Source organism: Ceratotherium simum, chromosome 8 (genome assembly GCF_057802395.1).
Source record: "Ceratotherium simum simum isolate JZ-2026a chromosome 8, ASM5780239v1, whole genome shotgun sequence".
NCBI classification, from domain to species: domain Eukaryota; kingdom Metazoa; phylum Chordata; class Mammalia; order Perissodactyla; family Rhinocerotidae; genus Ceratotherium; species Ceratotherium simum.
In genome coordinates, this window is record NC_141907.1 from 56,226,536 (window position 1) to 56,251,169 (window position 24,634).

Genomic DNA, 24,634 nt, shown 5'->3' on the forward strand with positions numbered 1-24,634 from the left:
TCAAAAGACAAAAGTACTAAAACTATCTATTTCCGTGATAAGAAGGTAATGGATAAACATGAACAAAAAAAGAGGTTTGATATAATATCAAAAACATAAAATATGGGGGCAGGGGAGTAAAAAAGTAGAGCTTTTAGCAAGAGGTCAAACTAAAGAGCCCATCAACATAATACAGATTGCTATATACGTAGGTTATTACACATGAACCTCTTGGTAATCACAAACTAGAAACCTATATCAAATGTACAAAAAATCAAAAGAAAGGAACCCAAATGTAATATTAAAAAAAGCCAACAAACCACAAGGGAAGAGAGCAAATAAGAAGACAGAAACAGAGAAAAACTGCTAAAACACCCAGAAAAAAGTAACAAAATGGCAATAACTGCATTCTTATCAATAGTTACTTTAAATGTCAATGAACTAAATGCTCCGGTCAAAAGGCATGGGGTGGCTGATTGGATAAAAAAACATGACCTATTTATATGTTGCGTACAACAGACCCATTTCAGACCTAAAGACACTCACAAATGGAAAGTGAAGGGATGGAAAAAGATACTCCATGCAAATGGCAATGAAAAGAATGCTGGGGTAACAATACTTATATCAGACAAAATAGACTTTAAAACAAGAACTGTTACACGAGACAAAGAAAGGCATTGCATAATAATAAAGCGGAAAATCCCACAAGAGGATATAACACTTGCAAATATCTATGCACCCAACATATGAACACCTAAAAATATAAAGCAATTATTAACAGACATAAAAGGAGACTTACACAGCAACACAATAATAATAGGGGATTTTAACACTCTACTTACACTAATGGATATGTCATCCAAACAAAAGATCAATACAGAAGCATTGGCTTAAATGACACATTATACCAGATCGACTTAGTAGATATATACAGAACATTCCATCCAAAAATTTCTGAATACATATTCCTTTCAAATGCACATGGAATATTCTCCAGGATAGATCATATATTAGGCCATAAAATATGTCTCCATAAATTTCAGAATATTGAAATAATACCAAGCATGTTTTGTCACCAAAATGGTATGAAACTGGAAATCAACTGCGGGAAGATAATCAGAAAAGTCACAAATATGTGGAAATTAAACAAAATGCTACCAAACAACCATTGAGTCAAAGAAGAAATCAAAGATAACAAATACGCAGAGAAAAAAGAAAATAAAAATACAACATGCCAAAACTTATGGGATACAGCAAAGGTGGTTATAAGAGGGAAATTTATACAATACAGGCCAAACTCAACAAAAGAGAAAAATCTCAAATAAACAACCTAACAGTACACCTAAAAGAACTGGAAAAAGAAGAACAAAGCCCAAAATTAGTAGAAGGAAGGAAAAAATAAAAATCAGAGCAGAAACAAATGAAATAGAGACTAAAAAAAATAGAAAAAATCAATGAAATGAAGAGCTTGTTCTTTGAAAAGATAAACAAAATTGACAAACATTTAGCTAGACTCACAAAAAAGAAAAGAGAGAATGTTCAAGTAAATAATATCAGAAACGAAAGGGAAGAAATTACAACAGACACTTCAGAAGTACAAAAGATTATAAGTGAATACTACGAAGAGCTATCTGCCAAAAAATTGGATCATCTAGATAAATGGATAAATTCTTAGAATCATACAGCCTTCCAAAACTGAATCAAGTAGAAATAGAGAATTGGAATAGACTAACCATCAGTAAGGAAATCGAAACAGTAATCAAAAACGTCCCAAAAAATAAAAGTCTAGGACCAAACCGCCTCTCTGGTGAATTATACCAAACACTCAAAGAAGACTTAATGCCTATCCTTCTCAAACTCTTCCAAAATATTGAAGAAAAGGGGAAGCTTCCTAGCTCATTCTAGGAAGCAAACATTACCCTGATACCAAAACCAGACAAGGACAACATAAAAAAAGAAAATTACAAGCCAACTTCACTGATGAACATCTATGCAAAAATCCTCAAAGAAATACTAGCAAATCAACTACACCATGATCAAGTGGGATTAATTCCAAGGATGCAGGGATGGTTCAACATCTGCAAATCAATCAGTGTGTTACAACACATTAACAAAATGAAGAAAAAAAATCACATACTTATATTAATAGATGCAGAGAAAGCATTTGACAAGATACGGCATCCATTTATGATAAAAACTATGAATAAAATGGGTATACAAGGAAAGTACCTCAACATAATAAAGGCCATGTATGACAAACCCACAACTAATATCATCCTCAATAGAGAAAAACTGAAAGCTATCCCTCTAAGAACAGGAACCAGAGAAAGATGCCCACTTTAACCACTTCTACTTAACATAGTATTGGAAGTCCTAGCCAGGCAATCAGGCAAGCAAAAGAAATAAAAGAGATCCAAATCGGAAAGGAAGAAGTGAAACTGTCACTATTTGCAGATGACATGATTTTATAGATACAAGACCCTAAAGAATCCACCAAAAAATCTTTTAGAAATAATAAATGAATATGGCATAGTTGCAGGATACAAAATCAACATACAAAAATCAGTTGTGTTTCTATACACTAACAATGAAGTACTAGAAAGAGAAATTAAGAATACAATGCAATTTACAATTGCAACAAAGAGAATAAAATACCTAGGAATAAACTTAACCAAAGAGGTGAAAGTCCTGTACAATGAAAACTATAAAACATTGTTGAAAGAAATCGAAGAAGACACAAAGAAATGGAAAGATATTCCATGCTCTTAGATTGGAAGAATTAACACAGTTAAGATGTCCATACTTCCTAAAGCCCTCTACAGATTCAATGCAATCCCTAACAATGTTCCAACAACATTTTTCACAGAAATAGAACAAAGAATCCTAAAATTTACATGGAACAACAAAAGACCACGAACAGACAAAAGAATCCTGAGAAAAAAGAACAAAGCTGGACATATCACACTCCCTGATTTCAAAATACACTACAAAGCTATAGTAATCAAACAGCATGGTACTGGCACAAAAACAAACACATAGATCAGTGGAACAGAATCGAGAGCCCAGAAATAAACCCCACATATATGGTCAGCTAATTTTCAACAAGGGAGCCAGGAACATACAATGGAGAAAGGAAAGTCTCTTCAACAAATGGTGTGGGAAAAACTGGACAGCCACATGCAAAAGAATGAAAGTAGACCATTATCTTGCACCATACACAGCAATTAACTCAAAATGGCTTAAAGATTTGAATCTAAGACTTGAAACCGTGAAACTTCTAGAATAAAACAGAGGCAGTACGCTCTTCAATATCCGTCTTAGCGGCATATTTTCAAGTACCATGTTTGACTAGGCAAGGGAAACACTAGAAAAAATAAATAGGAATACATCAAACTAAAAAGCTTCTTCACTGCAAAGGAAACCATCAACAAAATGAAAAGACAACCCAACAATTGGGAGAAGATATTTTCACACCATATATCTAATAAGGGGTTAATATCCAAAATATATAAGTAACTCATGCATATCAACAACAAAAAGAATCACAACCCAATTAAAAAACGGGCAAAAGATCTGAACAAAGATTCCTCAAAGAAGATATACAGATGACCAACAGGCACATGAAAAAATGTTCAACATCACTAATTATCAGGGAAATGCAAATCAAAACTACAATGAGATATCATCTCACACCTGTTATAATGGCTATAATTAAGAAGACAGGAAACAAGTGTTGGAGAGGATGTGGAAAAAAGGGAACTCTCATACAGTGCTGGTGACAGTGCACACTGGTGCAGCCATTATGATAAACAGTATGGAGATTCCTCAAAAAATTAAGAATAGAACTACCATACCATCCAACTATTCCACTGCTGAGTATTTATCCAAAGAATATGAAACCACAAAGTGTAAAGATATATGCAGCCCTATGTTCATTGCAATAGCCAAGACTTGGAAGCAACCTAGGTGCCCATCAAAGGAAGAATGGATAAACAAGTTGTGATACACACACACACACACACACACACACAATGGAATACTACTCAGCTGTAAAAAAAGGATGAAATCTTGCCATTTGTGATGACATGGATGGGCCTTAACGCTATTATGTTAAGTGAAATAAGTCAGAGGGAGAAAGTTAAATACCTTATAATCTCACTCATAAATAGAAGATAAAAAACAACAACAGACAAACACATAGAGAGAGAGATTGGATTGCTGGTTACCTGAGGGGAAGAGGGGAGGGAGAAGTGTGAAAGGGGTGACTGGCACATGTGTATGATGATTGTAATCAGTCTTTGGGTGGTGAACATGATGTAATCTACACAGAAATTAAAATATAATGAAGTACACTTGAAATTTATATAATGCTATAAATCATTGTTACTGCAATAAAAAAAATTAACTCAAAATAGATTGAAGACAAATATAAGACCTGAAATTATAAAACTAGAAGAAAACATGGGGAAAAACTCCTCAATATTGGTCTTGGCAATGATTTTATGGATATGACACCTAAAGCACAAACAACAAAAGCAAAAATAAATATGTGGGACCAAATCAAACTGAAAAGCTTCCACACAGCAAAAGAAATAACTAGCAAAAGGAAAAGGCAACGTACCAATGGGAGAAAATATTTCAAAACCACATATCTAAGTGGTCAATATTCAAAATGCATAAAGAACTCATATAACTCTATAGCCAAAAACAAATAATCCTATTAAAAAATGGGCAGAGAACCTGAATAGATATTTTTCCAAAAAAGATACACCGATGGCCAACAGGTACATGAAAAGGTGCTCAGCATCACTAATCATCAAGGAAATTGCAAATCAAAACCACAATGAGATATCACCTCACATCTATTAGAATAGTTATTATTAAAAAGACAAGATAAAAATGTTGGCAAGAATGTGGAGAAAAGGGAACCCTTGTACACTGTTGGTAGTAATGTAAATTGGTGCAGTCACTATGGAAAAAAGTATGGTGTTTCCTCAAAAAATTAAAAGTACAACTAACAGATGATCTAGCAATCTTACTCCTGAGTATATATCCAAAGGGTGAAATCACCATCTCAAAGAGATATCTGCACTTCCATGTTCATTGGAGCAGTATTCATAGTAGCCAAGACATGGAAACAACCTAAGTGTCCACTGACAGATGAATGCATAAAGAAGATGTGATGTACACACACACACACACACACACACACACACAATGGGATATAAATCAGCCATGAAAAAGAAGGAAAATCTGCCATTTGCAACCACATACATGAAACTTGAGGGCATTATGCTAAGTGAAATAAGTGAAAGAGAGAAAGACAAATAATGTAGGATCTCACTTATATGTTGAATCTAAAAAAAGGCCAAACTCATAGAAACAAAGAGTAGAATGGTGGTTGCCAGGGGCTGGAGGGGGGAATAGGGAGATGCTGGTCAAAGAGTACAAGCTTCCAGTTATAAAATGAATAAGTTTGGGAGATCTAATATTCAGCATGGTGACTGTGGTTAACAATACTGTACAGTATATTTAAAAGGTGCTAAAAGAATAGTTTTGAAATGTCCTCACCACATACAGACACACTAAATTATAACTACATGGGATGATAGATGTATAACTAACTTTATTGTGGTAATCATTTCACTATGTATTCATATATTAATTCATTACTTTGTATATCTTAAACTTGCACAATATTATATGTCCACTATATCTCAATAAATCTGGAGAAAAAAAGAAAATTATACTAAACCTTAAAATATCAGATAATAACAAAGCTTTAAAAGTGTTACATGCATGGGAAAAGAAGGAAAACAAAGATTATTTTCATGAAGCGTCTATGATGTGGTTCCAGAAACCTTAAAGAGATTGCACAAAAGGGAAATTTTTTTTCTATTTCTATCTAATCCGTCATCCATCAATACAAATATATTCAGTAAAATATTTGCAATATATACAAAAATGATTGTAAAATCATTCCAGGAATAATTTAGTAATGGGAAATCCATTTATATAATTCATCTATTAACTTAACTAGAAAATTATATAACTCTTTCTATAGATGGAAAAAGAAAGTGACAAAATGTGACACAATTCTGATTTACAAAAGAAAACGTTAAATAGGAATGAATTGATATTTTCTTAACAGGACTCATAAATAAGCAAGTTAATTAATGAGTAAAATTTAGAGTCATTTCAACTAAATTTAAAAATAAAATATAAAGGCAACTCTCATTATTAAATAAGTCTTTGAATTTATCAGAAATAAAATTAGACAAGAGAAGTGACAAGAATTAGAAAAAGAGATGCAATCTATTTCTAGTAGCAGTTTATATGAATATGTGTCTGGAGAACTACTGCAAAGCACAAGAAAATATAGATAAATGTCAGGATATGAAATTAAAATTAAGTAATAATTAGGATTTATGTGTTACAAACGATGACCGGCAAAAGAGAAGATGAAGAGAAAACCCATTTATAATGCCAAAAACAACAAAATAAGTTAAATAATTTGGCTAAAATTTAACAACAAATATGCAAAATGTGAAAGAGAAACATGGGAAAACACTCTAGAAGACACAAAAGATGATTTTTAAAAGTTAAAAGAAATAATATATTCTTGAAATGGAGACAATAAAAATGTTACTTTAAACCTAATAATTGCACTTGTTTTAAATTTCAGTTTAAACTAAATATTTGCACTTAACGGTAGTAAAAGTAACAATAGTTCTTTTCCTCCTCAGGAGCTAGTTAAGAGTATTTCTAAATTCCTATGGCAATGTTAACAAGCAAGAGAGGCCAAGGGCACTGGGGCCTTGCATGCTCTTCCCCGAGAATGCAGCCTTGTACAAGGCAGAGCGAAGTTCTGCAAACTCAGAACCATACACTCCTCTACGACAGCACAGAGAGTTTGTACCAAAATATTCAAAAGGTTTTTAACTTGCAAAAAAACTGTGTCAAGTTAAACGGATGTCATAGCAGTGTCTTCAGGTAAGTTGGATGAGAGAATGCTCATAGGAAACACCAAATCACCAAGCAAAGAGTGGGAGGGAGTTGGGCTGACTTGTCTTTCTCTTCCCTATATGTGACTTCTAAAATTAAAATTCTGAAGTTATGGAGTGGTTTATTCCTGGGAACCATGCATTCATTTATATAGTAGATTAAACAGACTTAGGATCTTATCTGGTTCAGTTACATATTTTGTGAACTTAGCAAAGCTACTTAATCTCTCTCAGTCTTGATGCCTCATGTGTAAAAGATAATGATCATTCTTGCCTGGCTTTTTTTGTGTGTGGATTAGCAATAATTTCTGCAATGCACCTATCAAATCTCTCGGTACCAAGTAGGTGTTTAATAAGAGTAGCTATTTATTTAGTTAATGATAAAGATGGTACAGTTAGCAAAGGCATTAGCTACAGAATCACTGAGTAGAGAACCAGACCAGAGATGCTTGATGCACCGCAAATTGAACATGAGTGACAACATAATCATGGTACTTTTATGGTTAAAATGATTAGAAGATGCATTAAAAGGCCCATAAAAGAAAAATGGAAGTGAATCGGGAAGAAGAATGAAAACTAAGTGATAGGATTTACTAACTCTAAGCATCTGAAAAGATCTTGGAGAGCAGCTTTGTTAGAAAGAGATCCCAGAGACTGATTGATGTGTTGGTTACAAAGGTATATACATTTCACAAAACAAACCACACTGTATATTTCATGTATTTTTTGTACCACATATAAATTAGCCCTTAAAAATATATATAATGGAATAACAGTACACATCAACAGCATTGTTACAATTTAAAAAAAAAGTGTTGGTAAGCATGGAGAACAATTAGAATCCTAGTAAATGGCTGATGGGATTATTAATGGGCACAAGCACTTGAGAAACTAGATTTTAGCAGTATCTACTGAAGCTAAACATATGCATACCCTATGACCTAACAATTCCAAACTTATGTATATACCCAACAGTACAGCACACGTATATTCACCAATAGACATGCACAAGAATATTCATAGCAATGTTTATCATAAATAACCCAAATCAAGATAGTCTGCATGTCCATCAACAGCAGAATGGATAAGTAATATGCGGTTAATTGATTCTTTTTTTTTTTTTAATTTTTTGTTTATTGCAGTAACGTTGGTTTATAACATTGTAAAAATTTCAGGTGTACATCATTGTACTTCTATTTCTGCATAGATTACATCATGTTCACCACCAAAATACTAATTACAACCCATCACCACACACATGTACCAAATTATCCCTTTCACCCTCCTCCCTCCCCCCTTCCCCTCTGGTAACCACCAATCCAATCTCTGTCCCTATGTGTTTGTTTATTGTTGTTATTATCTACTACTTAATGAAGGAAATCATACGGTATTTGACCTTCTCCCTCTGACTTATTTCACTTTGCATTATACCCTCAATGTCCACCCATGTTGTCACAAATGGCTGGATTTCATCGTTTCTTATGGCTGAGTAGTATTCCATTGTGTATATATACCACATCTTCTTTATCCATTCGTCCCTTGATGGGCACTTAGGTTGCTTCCAAGTCTTGGCTATTGTGAATAATGCTGCAATGAACACAGGGGTGCATGTACCTTTACAAATTGATTCTATAGAATCTATATAGCTACAAGAATGAACAAACTACATCTACATACAACAACTCGGATGAATATAAAAAAAAAATGTTAAGAAAAGCAGCAAAATACAAAAGAGTACATAATGTGTGGTTCATGTATACAAAGTTTAAAATCAGCCAAAATTAACCTATGGCATTGGAAGCCAAGAAAGTGGTTACCCTTAGATGGGAGTTGCAGGGATTGATATGGGAAAGGAGGAGGAGTTACTGGTATAACAATGTTTGTTTCTTGATTTGGGTGCTGGTTGCGTGGGTGGGATTACATTGTGAACCTTCGATGAACTGTGAAATTTACGGTTTACGTTTTACTTCAAAGGAAAGGTTGCACAGAATTTTAAAAACCCCACAACACTGACAATAGGAAAGCCGCATGTGAGAAGGAACTAGAAGGCTTATATGAAGGAAGATTAACAGAGAGATCCAGGTTTTCCAGGGAAAGGATGGGAGGTTGGCAATGAGGATTAGAATCGGAATGGGATACAAAAAAACAAACAAACAGAACACTGGGCTCAGAAAGGGACCCAGAGATTAAATATACAAAATGTTGTGATTATCTAGCCCAGTTCCAGGCAAGTAGGGTAGAAGTGAAATGCTGAGGCTTGTTTGTTTTTTTTCAAGGGGTGGGGAGAGGTAGCATTAGTTCTAGGGAGTCCATCTAAAATTTAGCAGCAGGAAAAGAGGGACCAATATGGAACCTACATGGTACTGACAGGTAAAAGCAGGCTACACCGGCCAAGTGGTGTATAGATTAGTACTGAGCTGTCTGCTCTCTTGATTTGCAGTGCACTTGGAAAGATGGAGGCAGAACAGGAAACCAAAAGACACAGACAAAATGGGAACACCCAGTTGCCTTACTTGTTTAACTATTTTCACTATAGAATTCAAGCCCTCAGCCTTCTCAAAGCTGCATCAAAGACTAGTCCCAAATCCTACCCACATGAAAACTACCTATGTGCTGTACAACAGATCTCTCAGAGGTTAGGAGACAGATCAGTTTAAGTGCAATTTCAAGGTGTTCTGCAGAACACTTGGCCTGGGCAAGATTTGTTAATAGATTCACTCCTGGATGTGAATAGCAATGATTGTCATATTCCCAGATATATCTGTTCCATTAAGTGTGTGGATTAGCAATAATTAAAATTTAAAATTGAAGCATATTTAAAATTGAATTGATACTCATTTTTATTTGCTTAATCCATAAGATTTAAGATCTCCATACTGATAAATAAAACAGGAGTTTTAATCAATGCAGTTAGATATTTCCTTGTTACTTATTTCTATTTCCTTCAATATAGATATATCAGGGGTTTTTTTACCACAGTTAAACATGCTGTTTTTCTAGTTTATTTTTCCCACAGAACTGAAGAACAGCCATTGAAATGGACACTTCACAGAAACTTGACATATTATTAAATCTCCTGTGTTCTCCTGTGTTTGATAATATCATATATGAGGTACCTGCCCTAGTTCAGTATCAGTTTACAGTTATCAGGTATCCTTAAGACTTTAAGAATGTAATTGCAAACAAAGACAAATTAGATTTTACCAATTCTTCTTGACAGTGTACTTCAATTTGAAACAAAATATTCAAGGTAGTTATTTGTTGTTTAAATATGTTTAGTAACATGAGGAGCATAAAGTTTTTGGGTAAACAAGACATCCAATTTTTCAAAATGTCGGATTTCTGAAACTAGATTATCCTGTGAAAATGAGAAGTCAAGAATGTTCTATTTTACAAAGACTTTTTCATACATTAAACAATTTGTCATGGCTTCCTTTGAGAAGGAAGATTTAGTCACCCCAGAGGCCATTTGTTTTCTTCAGAGGTTTATTGCATATGTATAGAACCCTATGGTCGTGTAATTAGGGCTTTGTCATTACAGAGTTCTTGTGTAGTTGGTGTAAGTAATATTCAACATAAGCATAATTCTTTATAATTGACATAGCATATCCAAACATATGGTGTCATATGATCATCCTCAAGAGTACAGTGAAATAATTACTTCATTTTAAAGAGGAGGAAGCACTGTCACTCAGAGTTTAAGTTACTTTCCTGAGATCACACAGTCAGCAACTGGATTTGAACCCAGAACCTCATGTGTTTTCCAAGACCCTTAACCATCTTACTTTTTCAATCCCCTTATTTAAGGACTGTAGACTCTCTTATTCAAAACCTGCAGTAGTCAGTATGTGAAACACATCTGGGCAGAGAGTGTTATAGAATGCGTTTCAAATATCCTGGGAAATAATCACATAAATAATATCTAAATTTAAAGCAAAATATATGTTTGAGGCATATGAAATTTGGAATCCAGAGAAAAAGGAAACATGGTTAAGTCGCATTACAACGAATATAAAAACACAGAATTTTACTTTCAAAATTCTACTTACCATATCTTCAAAAGTATACACAAATTTTAATTACCTTGTATATATTTTATTTATATGTGTGATATGTTCAATACCTTCTCTCTAGACCAATTTTATAAAGAAGTTCAAAAGTTTAAGTGATGGAAAATTAAATGAAGAATATTCCAAAATTCAGGAAAAAAATTATACAAATTCTACTTGCGAAAGGTAGGATTAATGTCAAGTTATAGAAAGATATCGCTGCATCTATGACTTGCCACAGATCTTTGCACTTGTTCTTATCTATGCCTGAAATGCTTTGCCTCCAGGGGTCCTATTGGCTTTCACCCTCACTCCCCTGCCACCCTATTTAAAAGTGTAACCCTACTCCCAGAATTATCTATTCTTCTTATGTAACTATATAGCATATATCGCAGTCTGACATCCTATATATTTTACTTATTGTCTGTGTCCTCTTACTAGAATGTAAGCTTCAAAGGAGTAGGATAGATTATGATCTGTTTTGCTAACTGTTGTATTCCTAGTACCTAGAAAAGTGGCAGGTACTGGATTGGTGTTCAACAGTTTATTACACAAAGAAAGCAAGAAATAAGAAAGGAATGAAGGATGAAAGGAAGGATGGAAGGGAGGGAGGAAGGAAAATAAATGAAAGGAGGAAGAGAGGAAGGCTGAAAGATGTGTAAAAAGACTATTTTGCATATTACCTTTGTAAGAAAGTAGTTAATTAGTTAATTAGTTCTACTGATAGATCTAAAGAAAAAACATTCCGGAGAGAAGAAAATAGACAAAGAAATGAAGGAGGGCTCATGAAGGTCAGAAAGAAAAGTAATATAACCAACCACCCAGAAGTGGCCTTGACAGTTTGCATTATTGTGTTTGATCCTCATAAGGAATCTGCAAGGCAAGGAAACTTGAGGATTGCCAAAGGATACTGAGAAATTAAGACGGAGACAGTGCTAGCCCAAACACCCAGAAAACCCTAAGGATGGAGACATAGTGAGAGGCACAGGAGAGTATAAAGTCAGGTTTCTGATTCCCAATCCTAGGATTTGGGAAGTTTTCTGCAGACAAAGAAAAGAATGAGGAATGCAGGAGGGAAAGTAAATCCTGTATCACTTCAAAATGTTTGCCAGGGTATTTTTTGGCAGTGTTGTAATTTATTCTTGTAAAGGTACTTTCATTTATCTTTGAAGATTTATTTACACATTGATAAGCTATTACCTAAATAGACACAAGAGTATTTGCATTGAAACAATAGCATACATAGTAATATTGCCATTTCATTTTTTAGGAATTTTTCCAAAGAGAATGATCAAGGACTTTATGAAGTGTATTTACTTCAGCTTGGCATATGCAGTGGGATGGAAACCTTTTGCTATATTACCAATACGAATAAATAAGATATCTGGAGTTATTAATAAGAGATTATTTTAGTGACTTACCTAGAACTTCGCTGTAGTACGAATTCCATTCTCCCCAGTAGGATTGAAATATATAGTCTTGCAGAGAATAAGATATGGTATTTTTAACCCTTTCACCAAAGGTCATCTGATCTGTGAGCTCTGACAAGGCTGCAGGTACATAGGAGGCAGGAGCTGGGATTTTCCCACAGTGTCTCTCCACTGTAGAGGCTGGAGAGAACCTCAACGTGTACATAAACGGAATTCCTAATTTCAGAGCAACCAGGTCCCCACAGATTGTTACTGGATCTGCTACCAACACATCATAACCACCTTTCTGAAGTCTTGCCATTAACTTGGGGTTGTTTAATACTCCATCACAGATTTGTATATTAATTCGAAAAAAAGTATCTAGCAGTTTTCCTAGTTCTTTGTAGAAAGTCCAGAGTGTGAGAGGAGTTGGTCTATGGTCTATCCACAGCATTATCATATGTTCAATTAAGGAATCTATATTGCTCTTCTTGTAGGAAACAGGTATCACCTCAAAATGCACAGGAGAATCAGGATTGGATTTGATGAATAGAGTTGCTGATGAAGCCAGTACAGTCACATCGTGATTTCTTTGAATCAACTCTTCTAGAATGATCTTAATATTTAACCAATGACTGCCATCTGTTGGCCAAATTAGCACATTCCCACTTAGAACAATTTCAGTCAGCGTGAAATTAAAAACCAGCAGCTGGACAAACTTCTTAGGCATGGTGATATCCTTTATGGAAACCATCCTATTGTAGATCTTTTAAGATGAAAAGAAACTTTCAAAGTATATTTAGGTAGATTTTTCTCAAATGAAATAATATTTAATATGATGGCTACACATTCCTAGGTCAATTGATCTATCGATTAAAAAGAAAACAATGTAATTCAAATTTATATATGCATTAATACGATTATTCTAACAACAAAAATGAAATCTGGTCCTATTTTAAAGAATAAGAAGCAAGTAGGTTATAAGCTTGGTATCCAGGTACTCTGTGATAATAATTAAGATGAATAAAATGTGTCTTCAATTTAATATATCTTTCCCAAAATTAAGTTAAGAAAACAATAGTTCTTATTGCTAAAGCCACTTTCTCAAAACTTATAGTAACTTCAAGTTGGATATCTTTATTCTAATGCATTTTTACATGCATTGTCTAATTCAGTCTTCTTCACAATCTTGTGTGGCAGACGTTATTTACTCCAGTGCATGGATGATGAACTTAATGTTGAGTCGCAAACCCAAAAACAAATGACAATGTAGTACAATTGGAAATACAATCACGACATTTTTTGATTCATTGCTGGGTTTTTACAGATTTATGCCTCAACTTTGTTAGCTTTAGGAACTTTGGCAATGCACAAAGACCAGCATTATTATCACTTTCCCAACTATATAATGCTGCTATTTTAAAAGTTAAAATAATTTGAGGTTGCCATTAAAAAGAGAAAATAAGAATAAATAAAGAGATTAAAAGGATAGAAATCAGGAAATGAGAATGGAATTAAATGGTGGGTTGTTTTATTTTTTTTCACATTCTGTTGCCTTTGAATTGTGTAACTTCAGGCCCTCAAGTAACAAAAGGACCAGGAAGGCAGAGAAAGGAAAAAACTGGAGAGAAGCTTTTACACTAATTGTATCTGTGTCCTTTTAAGAGTCAGCCTCAATTTGGATCTAGTGGCAGTACCTTTAAAATTAATTAGATTTTGAAACTAAACAACAAGAGGATGAATAATCTTGATGGCAATTAAAACTAGTGAAAAGAATTTGAAATATCTTCATAAAGAAATCTGTTGTTGTCATGGCCTTCCCCTAAAAAGGAGACAAAACACAATAATATACAAGGCATAACCAAAAGTCTATCTATAAAATACTAAGATTTGTCCATTTATTGAGGTCCATTTAAGTAGACTATAATAATTAATTAGCAACTACACACTAGTGATAGCTAGGATAGCACTTAAAAGCTTATTGAAATATATCCTAGAATCTCAAATACATGTGAACAATCCTAAACTACCCTGAATAAAAGCAAAATTGAAGAGTTTGTCAAAATTGACCATAGTGGAGCCGTTTTAAAATGGAGTCAGAGCTGCCTTTCTGGAGAAACTATCTTGCTGTCTTGAACTTTGGACTGGGCCGAACCTTTGGACTAAGCCAAAACAGCAGTCGTTTTACGCAATTGTTTGAGAAGTTCACAAAAGAATGGCCATCCTCATCACAAAGACTGGTGATTGTGGATTTTCTGAAGCTAGAATCAATAATCAATCAATGTTTAGCCAAGATTAGCTCTCTGCCTCCAACTCCAATTAAAATTTTTTGTAATACAACCTCCCTTCTTTGCCTTTAAAAGCCCCTGACTTTTACTCCCTAGTGGGACACTTTTTGGGTTTCTACCTGAATCTGCGCTCCCTGAATTGCAGTTCTTGGATCCCAAATAAACACTTTGCCTCTTAAACTGATTTCAGTTTTGGCAGATTGATAAATTCAAGGAGTCAAGTTGCCACTGTTAGGTGGTTTCTTCAGGACAATAAAATAATTGTCTAATTTAGTGAAGAACGATAAGAGACAATAGAATTAATAGCTGATATAGATTTTTTTTGTTTTAAAATTATACTTAGATTTTGAAGTGTTTAGTCTCACTGGCATCAATGAAAGTGTCTGTTATATTTTTTCTCTGGTTTCTTGTATGCCTAACATATTTCATAATTGCAAATTCAAAAAATTATAAAAAGATAAAAAATAAATTATGTTTGGGAATATATGTAAATATAACCTTAGATTTAAATTTGTGTCAATGGAAAAAGTAATAACTCTTACCAAATATGCCTGATTTCATGACAAAACTGAATTTCAGTAATTTAAAATGATCACATTTTATTTTATTTTATGAGTTTGCTTTATGGGTTCATTTACAGCTATTCTGAATAAAGGTTGAATAACAGTATAGTCAGATTGTCATTCTGGAGATAACATGGGCTCAGCTTGTTCAATTCCATCATTTCATAAGTAAGAAAATAGATCAAAGGAAGTTTAAATAATCGCAAAGTTACAATGCTAGTAAGCAGCAGATTAGACAAATGCATAAGTACTCTGGTTCCCAGTCCCATATTCTCTCTTTTATATTCTACTTTTTAAATATAATAGTTGAGATACATTTTAAAACACGAAAAGTTGGAAAAAATTTACGTTTCACAATTGTGAATATTTTATAATATAACATCTTAAACATAACTAAAGAGCCCAGAAAATAATATTAAAAAATGCCTATGAAACATCAATAAATGACTACCACGAATGAAAAATGTCAACCATAGATTTGCACCAATTAGAATATTTATGTTGAGATACTTTCTTTCTATACCCATTTTATTGAGAATTTTTAATCATAAATGGATGCTGAATCTTGTCAAATGCTTTCATTGCATCTATTTAGATGATCATGTGATTTTTATTCTTCATTTTGTTAATGTGGTATATTACATTGATTGATATGTGGATATTGAACCATTCGTTCACCCCTGGAACAATCCCACTTGATTATGGTGTATGATCCCTTTAATGTATTGTTGTATTTAATTTGCAATATTTGATTGAGGATTTTTGCATCTATGTGCATCAGCGATATTGGTCTGTAATTATCCTTTTCTGTGTATGTTGTCCTTGTCTAGTTTTGGTATTAAGGTAATGTTGGCCTTATAAAATGAGTTAGGAACTGAAAACTCTAAAGAATCCACCAAAAAATGATTAGAAATAATTAACAAATACAGTAAAGTTGCAGGGAAAAAAAATCAGCCATACAAAAATCAGTTGTGATCCTGTACACTAACAACAAACTAGCAGAAAGAGAAATCAAGAATATAATCCCATTTACAATCACAACAAAAAAGATAAAATACCTAGGAATAAATTTAGCCAAGGAGGTGAAGGACCTATACACTGAAAACTGTAAGATGTTGAAAAAAATTGAAGAAGACATAAAGTAATAGAAAAATATTTCATGTTCATGTATTAGAAGAACTAACATAGTTAAAATGTCCATATTACTCAAAGCAATCTACAAATTCAATGCAACCCTTATCAGAATCTCAATGACATTTTTCATGGAAATAGAACAAAGAATCCTAAAATTTATATGGAACGACAAAATACCCCAAATATCCAAGGGAATCCTGAGAAAAAAGAACGAAACTGGAGGTATCACACTCCCTGATTTCAGCATGGTACTGGCAGAAAAACAGACACGCAGATCAACGGAACCCAACTGAGAGCCCAGAAATAAAACCACACATCTATGGACACCTGATTTTCAACAAAGGAGCCAAAACACACAATGGAGAAAGAAAAGTCTCTTCAATAAATAGTGTTGGGAAAACTAGACAGCCACATGCAAAACAATGAAAGTAGACCATCATCTTACACCATACAGAAAAATTAACTCAAAATAGGTTAAAGACTTGAATGTAAGTCTCTTAGAAGAAAACATAGGCAGTACACTCTTTGCCATCTTACACCTTAGCTGTAAGTATCTTTTGAATATGTCTCCTCAGGCAAGGGAAACAAAATAAAAAATAAACAAATGAGACTACATCAAACTGAAAAAGCTTCTGCATGGCAAAAGAAACCATCAACAAAATGAAAAAACAACCTACCAATTAGGAGAAGATAATTGCAAACCATAGATCTCATAAGATATTAATATCCAAAATATATAAAGAACACATACAACTCAACAACAAGAAAACAAACAACCCAATTAAAAACCAGGCAAAGGATCTGAACAGACATTTCTCCAAAGAAGATATACAGATGGCCAACAGGTGCATGAAAAGATGTTCACCATCTTTTTTGTTAGGGAAAGGCAAATCAAAACTACAATGAGATATTACCTTACCCTTGTCTGAATGGCTATTATTTAAAAGACAAGAAATAAGTGTTGGAGAGGATGTGGAGTAAAGGGAACCCTCATACCCTGCCGGTGAGAATGTAAATTGGTGCAACCAATATAGGAAACAGTATGGAGATTCCTCCAAAACTTAAAAATAGAAATACCATATGATCCAGGTATTCTACTTTTGGGTATTTATCCAAAGAGCAGAAAAACACTAATTCAAAAAGAAATGCACCTCTGTGTTCAATGCAGCATTATTCACAATATTTAAGACTTGGAAGCAACCTAAATGCCCATCAACAGATGAATGGATAAGGATGTGGTACATGTGTACAATGGAATACTACTCAGCCATAAAAAGAGATGAAATTTTGCCGTTTCCGACAACACGGATGGACCTTGAGAGTATTATGCTAAGCAAAATAAGTCAGAAAGAGAAAGACAATTACCACATGATTTCAGTCATATGTGGAAGATAAACAAACAAACAAACACATAGATACAGAGATTAGATTGGTGGTTACCAGTGGGGAAAGTAGTGAAGGGAGGGCAAAAGGGGTAAAGGGGTACATGTGTGTGGTGACTGATGGCAACTATACTTTTGGTGGTGAACACAATGTAGTCTATACAGAAGTCAAAATATAATGATATACATCTGAAATTTATATAATGTTATAAACCAAAGTTACCTGGAAACAATAGGGGAGAATAGTGGTGCCTATTTCCTATAGTTGTGAGGACTGAATGAAAAAAAATGCATGTAAGTAATTCATAACAGCATCTGTGCTTTTTTTATTGTAGGGGGAGAATCTTACTTTAAAAATGACCAGTGTAACCAGATCTCATCACCTAGACCCACCTCCTCTCTTCCGCTCCTCAAACAATGGCCATCTGGGGCATCTGAGCTTTGGCACAGATGTCCGCAAACACTGCAAGTCCCTTCACACGTGTCAGTCATGTTCAGTCTTGAGGCACATCACAAATGATCTGCTATTAACAATGTGTTCAGTACCGAAGTTCATAAATGACTTATGAAATACACAGATCTAAAACTCAAGATTATACCCATAAAAATTATAACTTTCATTCTCTTTCATTGAATAGGAGCAAAAAAGAGTGATAGCTCTCTGTGAATTGTGCATGCCCCACAACAAATTCTGTCTCCGATGTCATGCCTATGGCTATCATTTGGCTCATGGGTCATTGTGGAAAAGGGAATGCTACCAGAGGTCATTTGAAAGATTCTAATCAATTAAGATTAATTTATACTAAAAAAAATAGAGGAAGAAAGGAAGGAAGGAGAGAGTGAAGCAATAGAAAGACTAGGAAGAACGAGCAAAAAAGAAAAAAACAAAACCCAAATTTAAGTATTACCCTTCAGGGAAAGGACTCCAATACATTTTTTTCTTCTATACAAAGACTACTGGAAATTAAACACTATGAAGATATACATAGATATATATATATTCAAAATTGTTTCATTTCTAGCTCTTTATTTTACATTTATTATCTGTGCTCTGTGAATAACTAGTTCATGTAAAGATATGAATATTATAGTCATAATTTTCTTTGAAGATGTGTTGTTTTTCCTGTTTAATTTACATGTAAGATAGTCTATTGTTATTATAGATGGCATTAGTTATTAGAGATTATTCACCTAATTATTCATATATAATAATAGTATTATATATTTATGTAAATCTAATGTATAAAGATTATTCACCCACACAAAAAAGCTATTTGTTTTTATAGTGGCCGAAGGGTAAAACTGTTGGTAGCAATACGTAATGTTTATGGATTATAAATACTTTTACTGACATTAAAATGCTATCTTATTCTTTTCTTAAATGTTTTCCCAATTTTGGTGCCTTTTCTGCTGTTAATATGAACAGAAAAATAAAATTTACCTGGTTCAACTTTTAACAAATATATTTGAAATCTGCAGAAGGCTTTTCTTTCAAGCAAGTTAAGGGTTGCTTATGAAGCTCTTAGGACTGGAAAGCTATCCTCAAGCATATCATCCCAGGCAACAGTCACATGAAGACCTATGCCTAAAGGAATAGCAAGTTACCTAGTGATAACATGGCCCAATTAAACTCCATTCAGCAAATTAAAAATAGGTGAGAAATATAATAGATTTCAAAAGTTAAATCGATTGGAAGAAAGAAAAAAAGTTTAAAATATTCTGAATAATTGATGGATTTGCAACTGAAATCTTAAAGGGGAAACATTGTTCTAGAAGCTTTGGTGTCAGAAAGACTTTAGTTTGAAAACTACTTTCCCAAACTATTAACTATATGATTTCATTTTAACATGCTTGATATTTCCAAGCCTCAGTATTCTCATCTGTGATGGATTTTCTTCACAAATTCATTGCAAGGATTAAGAGATATAATACACGAGAAGCACTTATCACAGGGTCTAGTGCATAAGAAGAGATAAACAAATGTTAACTGGTATTACTATAATGGTATCCATGAATTTGAACCAAATACCCATGACCTGAAATAAAAAGAAGTCATTTTGACGTTATAATATCCAATTCCTGGCAATTAACAGAGATTAAGGACTCACTTTGAGATTCTTGGCGCATTCCACTACAGACAAGTAATCTTACAGAAAGTTGTCCTATTTATTTACTCAGTTGTAACAATTTGAGACTTGAACAGATACGGATTCATTGCAGTGACTTAAGAGCACTCACGCTAAAGTAAAAGATACATTGAAATTACACATTGGAAAGAAGTTATTTTTACAAGTCAGTTCAGTCTATCATTCTCATTTATCATTGAACACATATAAAATCTTGCACAAAAATGAATTACTCTCTCACGTCAGTACTTCAACTTCTTACCTGGTTTTTTGAATATTAGTGTTCGTGTCCCTGGACATCAATAAGAATATCACATTTTAGTAAAAACAAACATAAATAGTCATTGTAAGTCAGAAGAGTGTAATTTGATTAGAAATATGATATTATCAAAAAGGAGGGTAAAAACGTTTTTAGAAATCTTCATTACATTCTCATGAATAAATTGTTAAGAAAGATTAGTCTCATGTTTTAAGACCAGGAGAATAGTGTGGTTTTGGTATCAGCATTAACTTACAAGCAAAATACAATGGAGCTTGTGATTCTGAGACTGCCAGCATGAGAAAGTTTATCCGGGGATAATCTCACCAACACGAATAAGGAGCATCATAATCATCATAATTATTATTCCAAGGTTGAGAATGAGTAGGTGATAAAAACATAAGTGATAAGATAAAAATGCAAACATATATTGTGACCAAGGAACTCTCCATGTGTATCCCTCTATTGCATAACCGAGATGCACATATTTAGTGTCACTATTAGTTTACTACATGCATGAGGAGATTAATGAGTTTTTGCAGATCTTGATAGCCTCATCGCCTCATAAAATTGCCATTTCTTTATCCTCTTTCTTCATTTTGAAGATCCACTTTTTGCCCTGCAATGTTGACCATTCACTTCTGTCTTCATGGGATAGTTTATAATCATCGCAGTAGCTATGCTTATTCTCTCTGAATGACAGAACAACTAAGTCTTTGTTTACATTTGAGAAGATAAACATCTATTTTTGAATTTGGAAGCAGGTATTTAACATACCCAGAGGAGACGATGATTTTGCTGATTATCAGTGTTAGTCATAATTGGCTCACCAGCTTTTGGTCATACTCATCCATGTTTAGTAACTCACTCTCATCCTACACTAACCTATGCATAGCCATTTTGATTGCTATAGATCAATTTTACAACTATTTTAGAATAGAGGTTTGTAGAAAAGAAGTCAGTGTGTCAATAGCTATCACTACAGAGGAACCTCAGATTTTCCCTTTTCATGCAACCCACTGTTTTTCACATTGGACTTTGTCATCTTTAAACAATTTTAATACCCTTTAGGATTTTCATTCATCAGCTGGTAAACATCTCTAGACCTCACAAATTCTGCTTAGCAGACAACATTGCAATTTCTGCAATATATGCACAACAATGTTCAATTCTTTGAATGTTCTTTGAATTATGGCTTTATTATTATGCTAAAAAAGTGAAAGCATAAAAATTAATTTGTTGATGTTAATGATGAGAAGTTAAAGCCTCAACACTTAATAACAATCAGAGAAATACAGGTTGTCAAAACTGGGAAACATTCTACCTCTATCTGAGTACCATTAGGGTTAAATGCTTGTGAGGTTTATCATAAAAGCAAAGTAAAATATTGAATATTTAACATCTAAGTACAAAATATGAGTGTAATTATGTATTGTGAAATGATTTTAGCTTCCTGGGAAGATAATAATATTTACAACCTGTTAAGTCCATTGCCTAATTTTAAATCATTTGATTTTTTACAGTTTTAGAAATATGTTATGTATGAATGTCCCGCATGTAAGAGGAAAGCAGAGAATGTGGAAATGAGGTTAATGTCAGAGAGACAAAATTATATACATACCATCTTTATGTAGATGACACTTAAATCTCTAACCCATGATACTCCCTCTAAGATCTCATCTCATATATCCTACTGCTTACTGGACTTCACCAGATATTCCCCAAAGCACCTCATACACAACATTTATTCCAACTCCCAAATCTGCTTTCTCCCATGTTCACTATCTCAGTTTACTGTGCCATTTATCATTTACTGAAGTCAGAAATCTTGAAACCATTTTAATCTCTTTTCACCCCCCTTAACATTCCTCACCAATAAACCCCAGCATATATGGTCAATTAATTTACAGCAAGGAACCAAGAACATGCAATGGAGAAAGGACAGTATCTTCAATAAATGGTGTTGGGAAAACTGGACAGCCACATGCAAAAGAACGAAACTGGACCCCTATCTTACACCATACACAAAAGTTAACTTAAAATGGATTAAAGACTTGAACGTAAGACCTGAAGCCATAGAACTCATAGAAGAAAACATAGGCAGTAAGTTCCTTGACATCTCTCTTGGCCATGATTTTTTGGATTTGACACCAAAACCAAAGGCAACAAAGTAAAAATAAACAAGCAGGACTACATCAAAATGAAATGATTCTGCACAGCAAAGGAAACCATCAACAAAATGAAAAGGCAACCTACAGAATGAGAGAAAATATTTGCACATCACATGCCTAAGTGGTTAATATCCAAAATATACAAAGAACTCAGCAATTCAATATCAAAAAAAACAATTCATTTTTTAATTTTTATTTTTCATAATACCACTCTCTCCTGTCACATTCATACTGCCTATTTTCTTTATGACATCTCTGTACTTTATACATATTCCCATTACTCACATCATTCATATTACAAGTTCCATTTTATGTCTGACTTCTTTGCTTGTCTGTGAAATCCTTAAAGCCAGGAACTTCATCTTAGTTTTTATTGTAACCTCTCTATCTAAGGGAGTGCCCAATAAACAATAGGAAATCTATGAGCAATGATCAAAGATTATCCATTTACATAATGTTTCTAAACATACACATACAAATGTCTGTATTAATGATGAGCTGCTAGAAAGCTTAATCTCTCTCAGCTTTCCCCACAAACCACTAAAGTTTCTAGGCAATTTCTATTTCAAAGCAATATCTAAATGAGAATCCAGCCCTAGTTTTAAACTAAGGTATTTGTCACTATATCTTGTCCATAAAAAAACTTAATTGGTATCTTCAAATCTATAAAATTAGAAAACAACACATTGTAGTTCCAAAGCATATTGTCTTTTATCTTCTTTCCTACTCTCATATGATAGTAATAGATCGTGATCAATATGTAGAACTGAAAAAGAATAACCATAGGGAAATAAACAAGAGGTGATACAAAGCTCTGTTTTTTTAATTTCAAATAATAATAAAAAATTTGTTACATACCCAAAGCTTTACTATAGTAGGAATCCCATGATTTCCAAAGAGTATCAAACATGTAGTCTTGTAGATGGTAAGAGATGAAATTTCTTATTCTGTCAATGAAAGACATCTGGTCCGTGAGTTCTGATAAAATAGCAGGAACATAGGAAGGAGGGTATGGTACCTTCCCACAATGCTTTTCTACTGTTGAGGCTGGAGAAAACCTCAAAGAGTACACAAATGGAATTCCCAGTTTTAAAGCTATTATATCACCGCAAGGAATTACTGGATCTGATACCAAGACCTCAAATTTGCTTTTCCTTAGCTTTTCCATCAGCTTTTGGTTTTTGAGAACACCATCACAGATTTCTTGACACACCATGTGGAAGTCCTTGAGCACTTTGGCTATCTCTTGATAGAATCTCCAAATGGTTGAAGGAGATGGTCTATTTTCCATCCATGTCAAAATAAAATCCTTGATCACTCTTTCTATTACTTCTTTGCCAAAGGCCACCTTATACACTTCAAATGTTAGAGATGAGTTTGAGGTTGGCATGATGAAAAGTGCACCAGAGGCAACTAGGATAGTCACATTATGCTCTTTTTTAATCAGCTCATCAATAATTACTTTAGCATTTAGCCAATGACTGCCTTCCATTGGCCAAATCAGAACATTCCCACCAAGAGTGGTTCCTAGGAAACTTATCTGAAGAGACAACAGCAGAATGTTCTTGTTTAACATGATGTAGCTTGATGTAGAAGACTTGATGAGATGTGCCACAAATGAATTTCTCTGCTTTTCAAGTAAAAAGGAAAGATAAATTATTTCTCAATTTAGTTTCAAACCATTGATACCCTTAAGAGCCTTCTCTTTACCAAAGGACATAAGTCATGATAGCTCCATATTTTATCATAATTATAGAGTTAGGGGTTTTCCTGTGTTTTACCTCTCAACCTGTTGCTTAATCTTTGGTTATAATTCTTGCTCTCTTATACTTTTCTTGAACTTGATCTTTCAACTCTTTCTTTGCATCTCATAATTGTTAAATTCTTATTATTAAATTGCTTGAAGCCACTGCATATCTCAACTCTAAACTCAGACCTGGATACTGAAACCTCAGATAGGATCAGAACTCACTCAGAAATGTAGATATGCTAATACTATAGGTTTTCCAATACGTAACACATTTTATATAACATCATTAGCAACAATTAAACATTATTATACTAGTTGCTAATTGTTAATAGATAAGATTATCGCAAAGAATACTTACAAAAAATGAAGTACAAACAAATAGAGCAAACATAATATTTACTACTACTTTAAGAATATGTTTAGGAAAATACTTTATGTTAATGAATCACTGAGAAAAAATTACAAGTAAATGAATAAACTATGTACAAGTAATATATGCAAGAAATTGCAGATAATGTTA

The 24,634-nt window shown here is 33.6% G+C and overlaps 1 protein-coding gene across 3 annotated transcripts in view; it reads right to left on the reverse strand.

The window, feature by feature from the left end:
• The window catches only part of UGT2A1 (UDP glucuronosyltransferase family 2 member A1 complex locus), a 70,555-nt gene extending 46,615 nt beyond the window's left edge, over positions 1-23,940 (reverse strand). For 2 of the 3 annotated variants that reach the window (XM_004419135.2, XM_087434398.1), the window contains exons 1-2: positions 23,223-23,940; positions 12,454-13,083 (exon numbers count right to left, since the gene is read on the reverse strand). In XM_004419135.2, the coding sequence (XP_004419192.2) occupies positions 12,454-13,083; positions 23,223-23,940 (1,348 nt within the window). The remainder of the gene's footprint in view (positions 1-12,453; positions 13,084-23,222) is intronic. The other variant, XM_014787825.2, reaches the window with a different exon arrangement.
• Between the last annotated feature and the right edge of the window lie 694 nt (positions 23,941-24,634).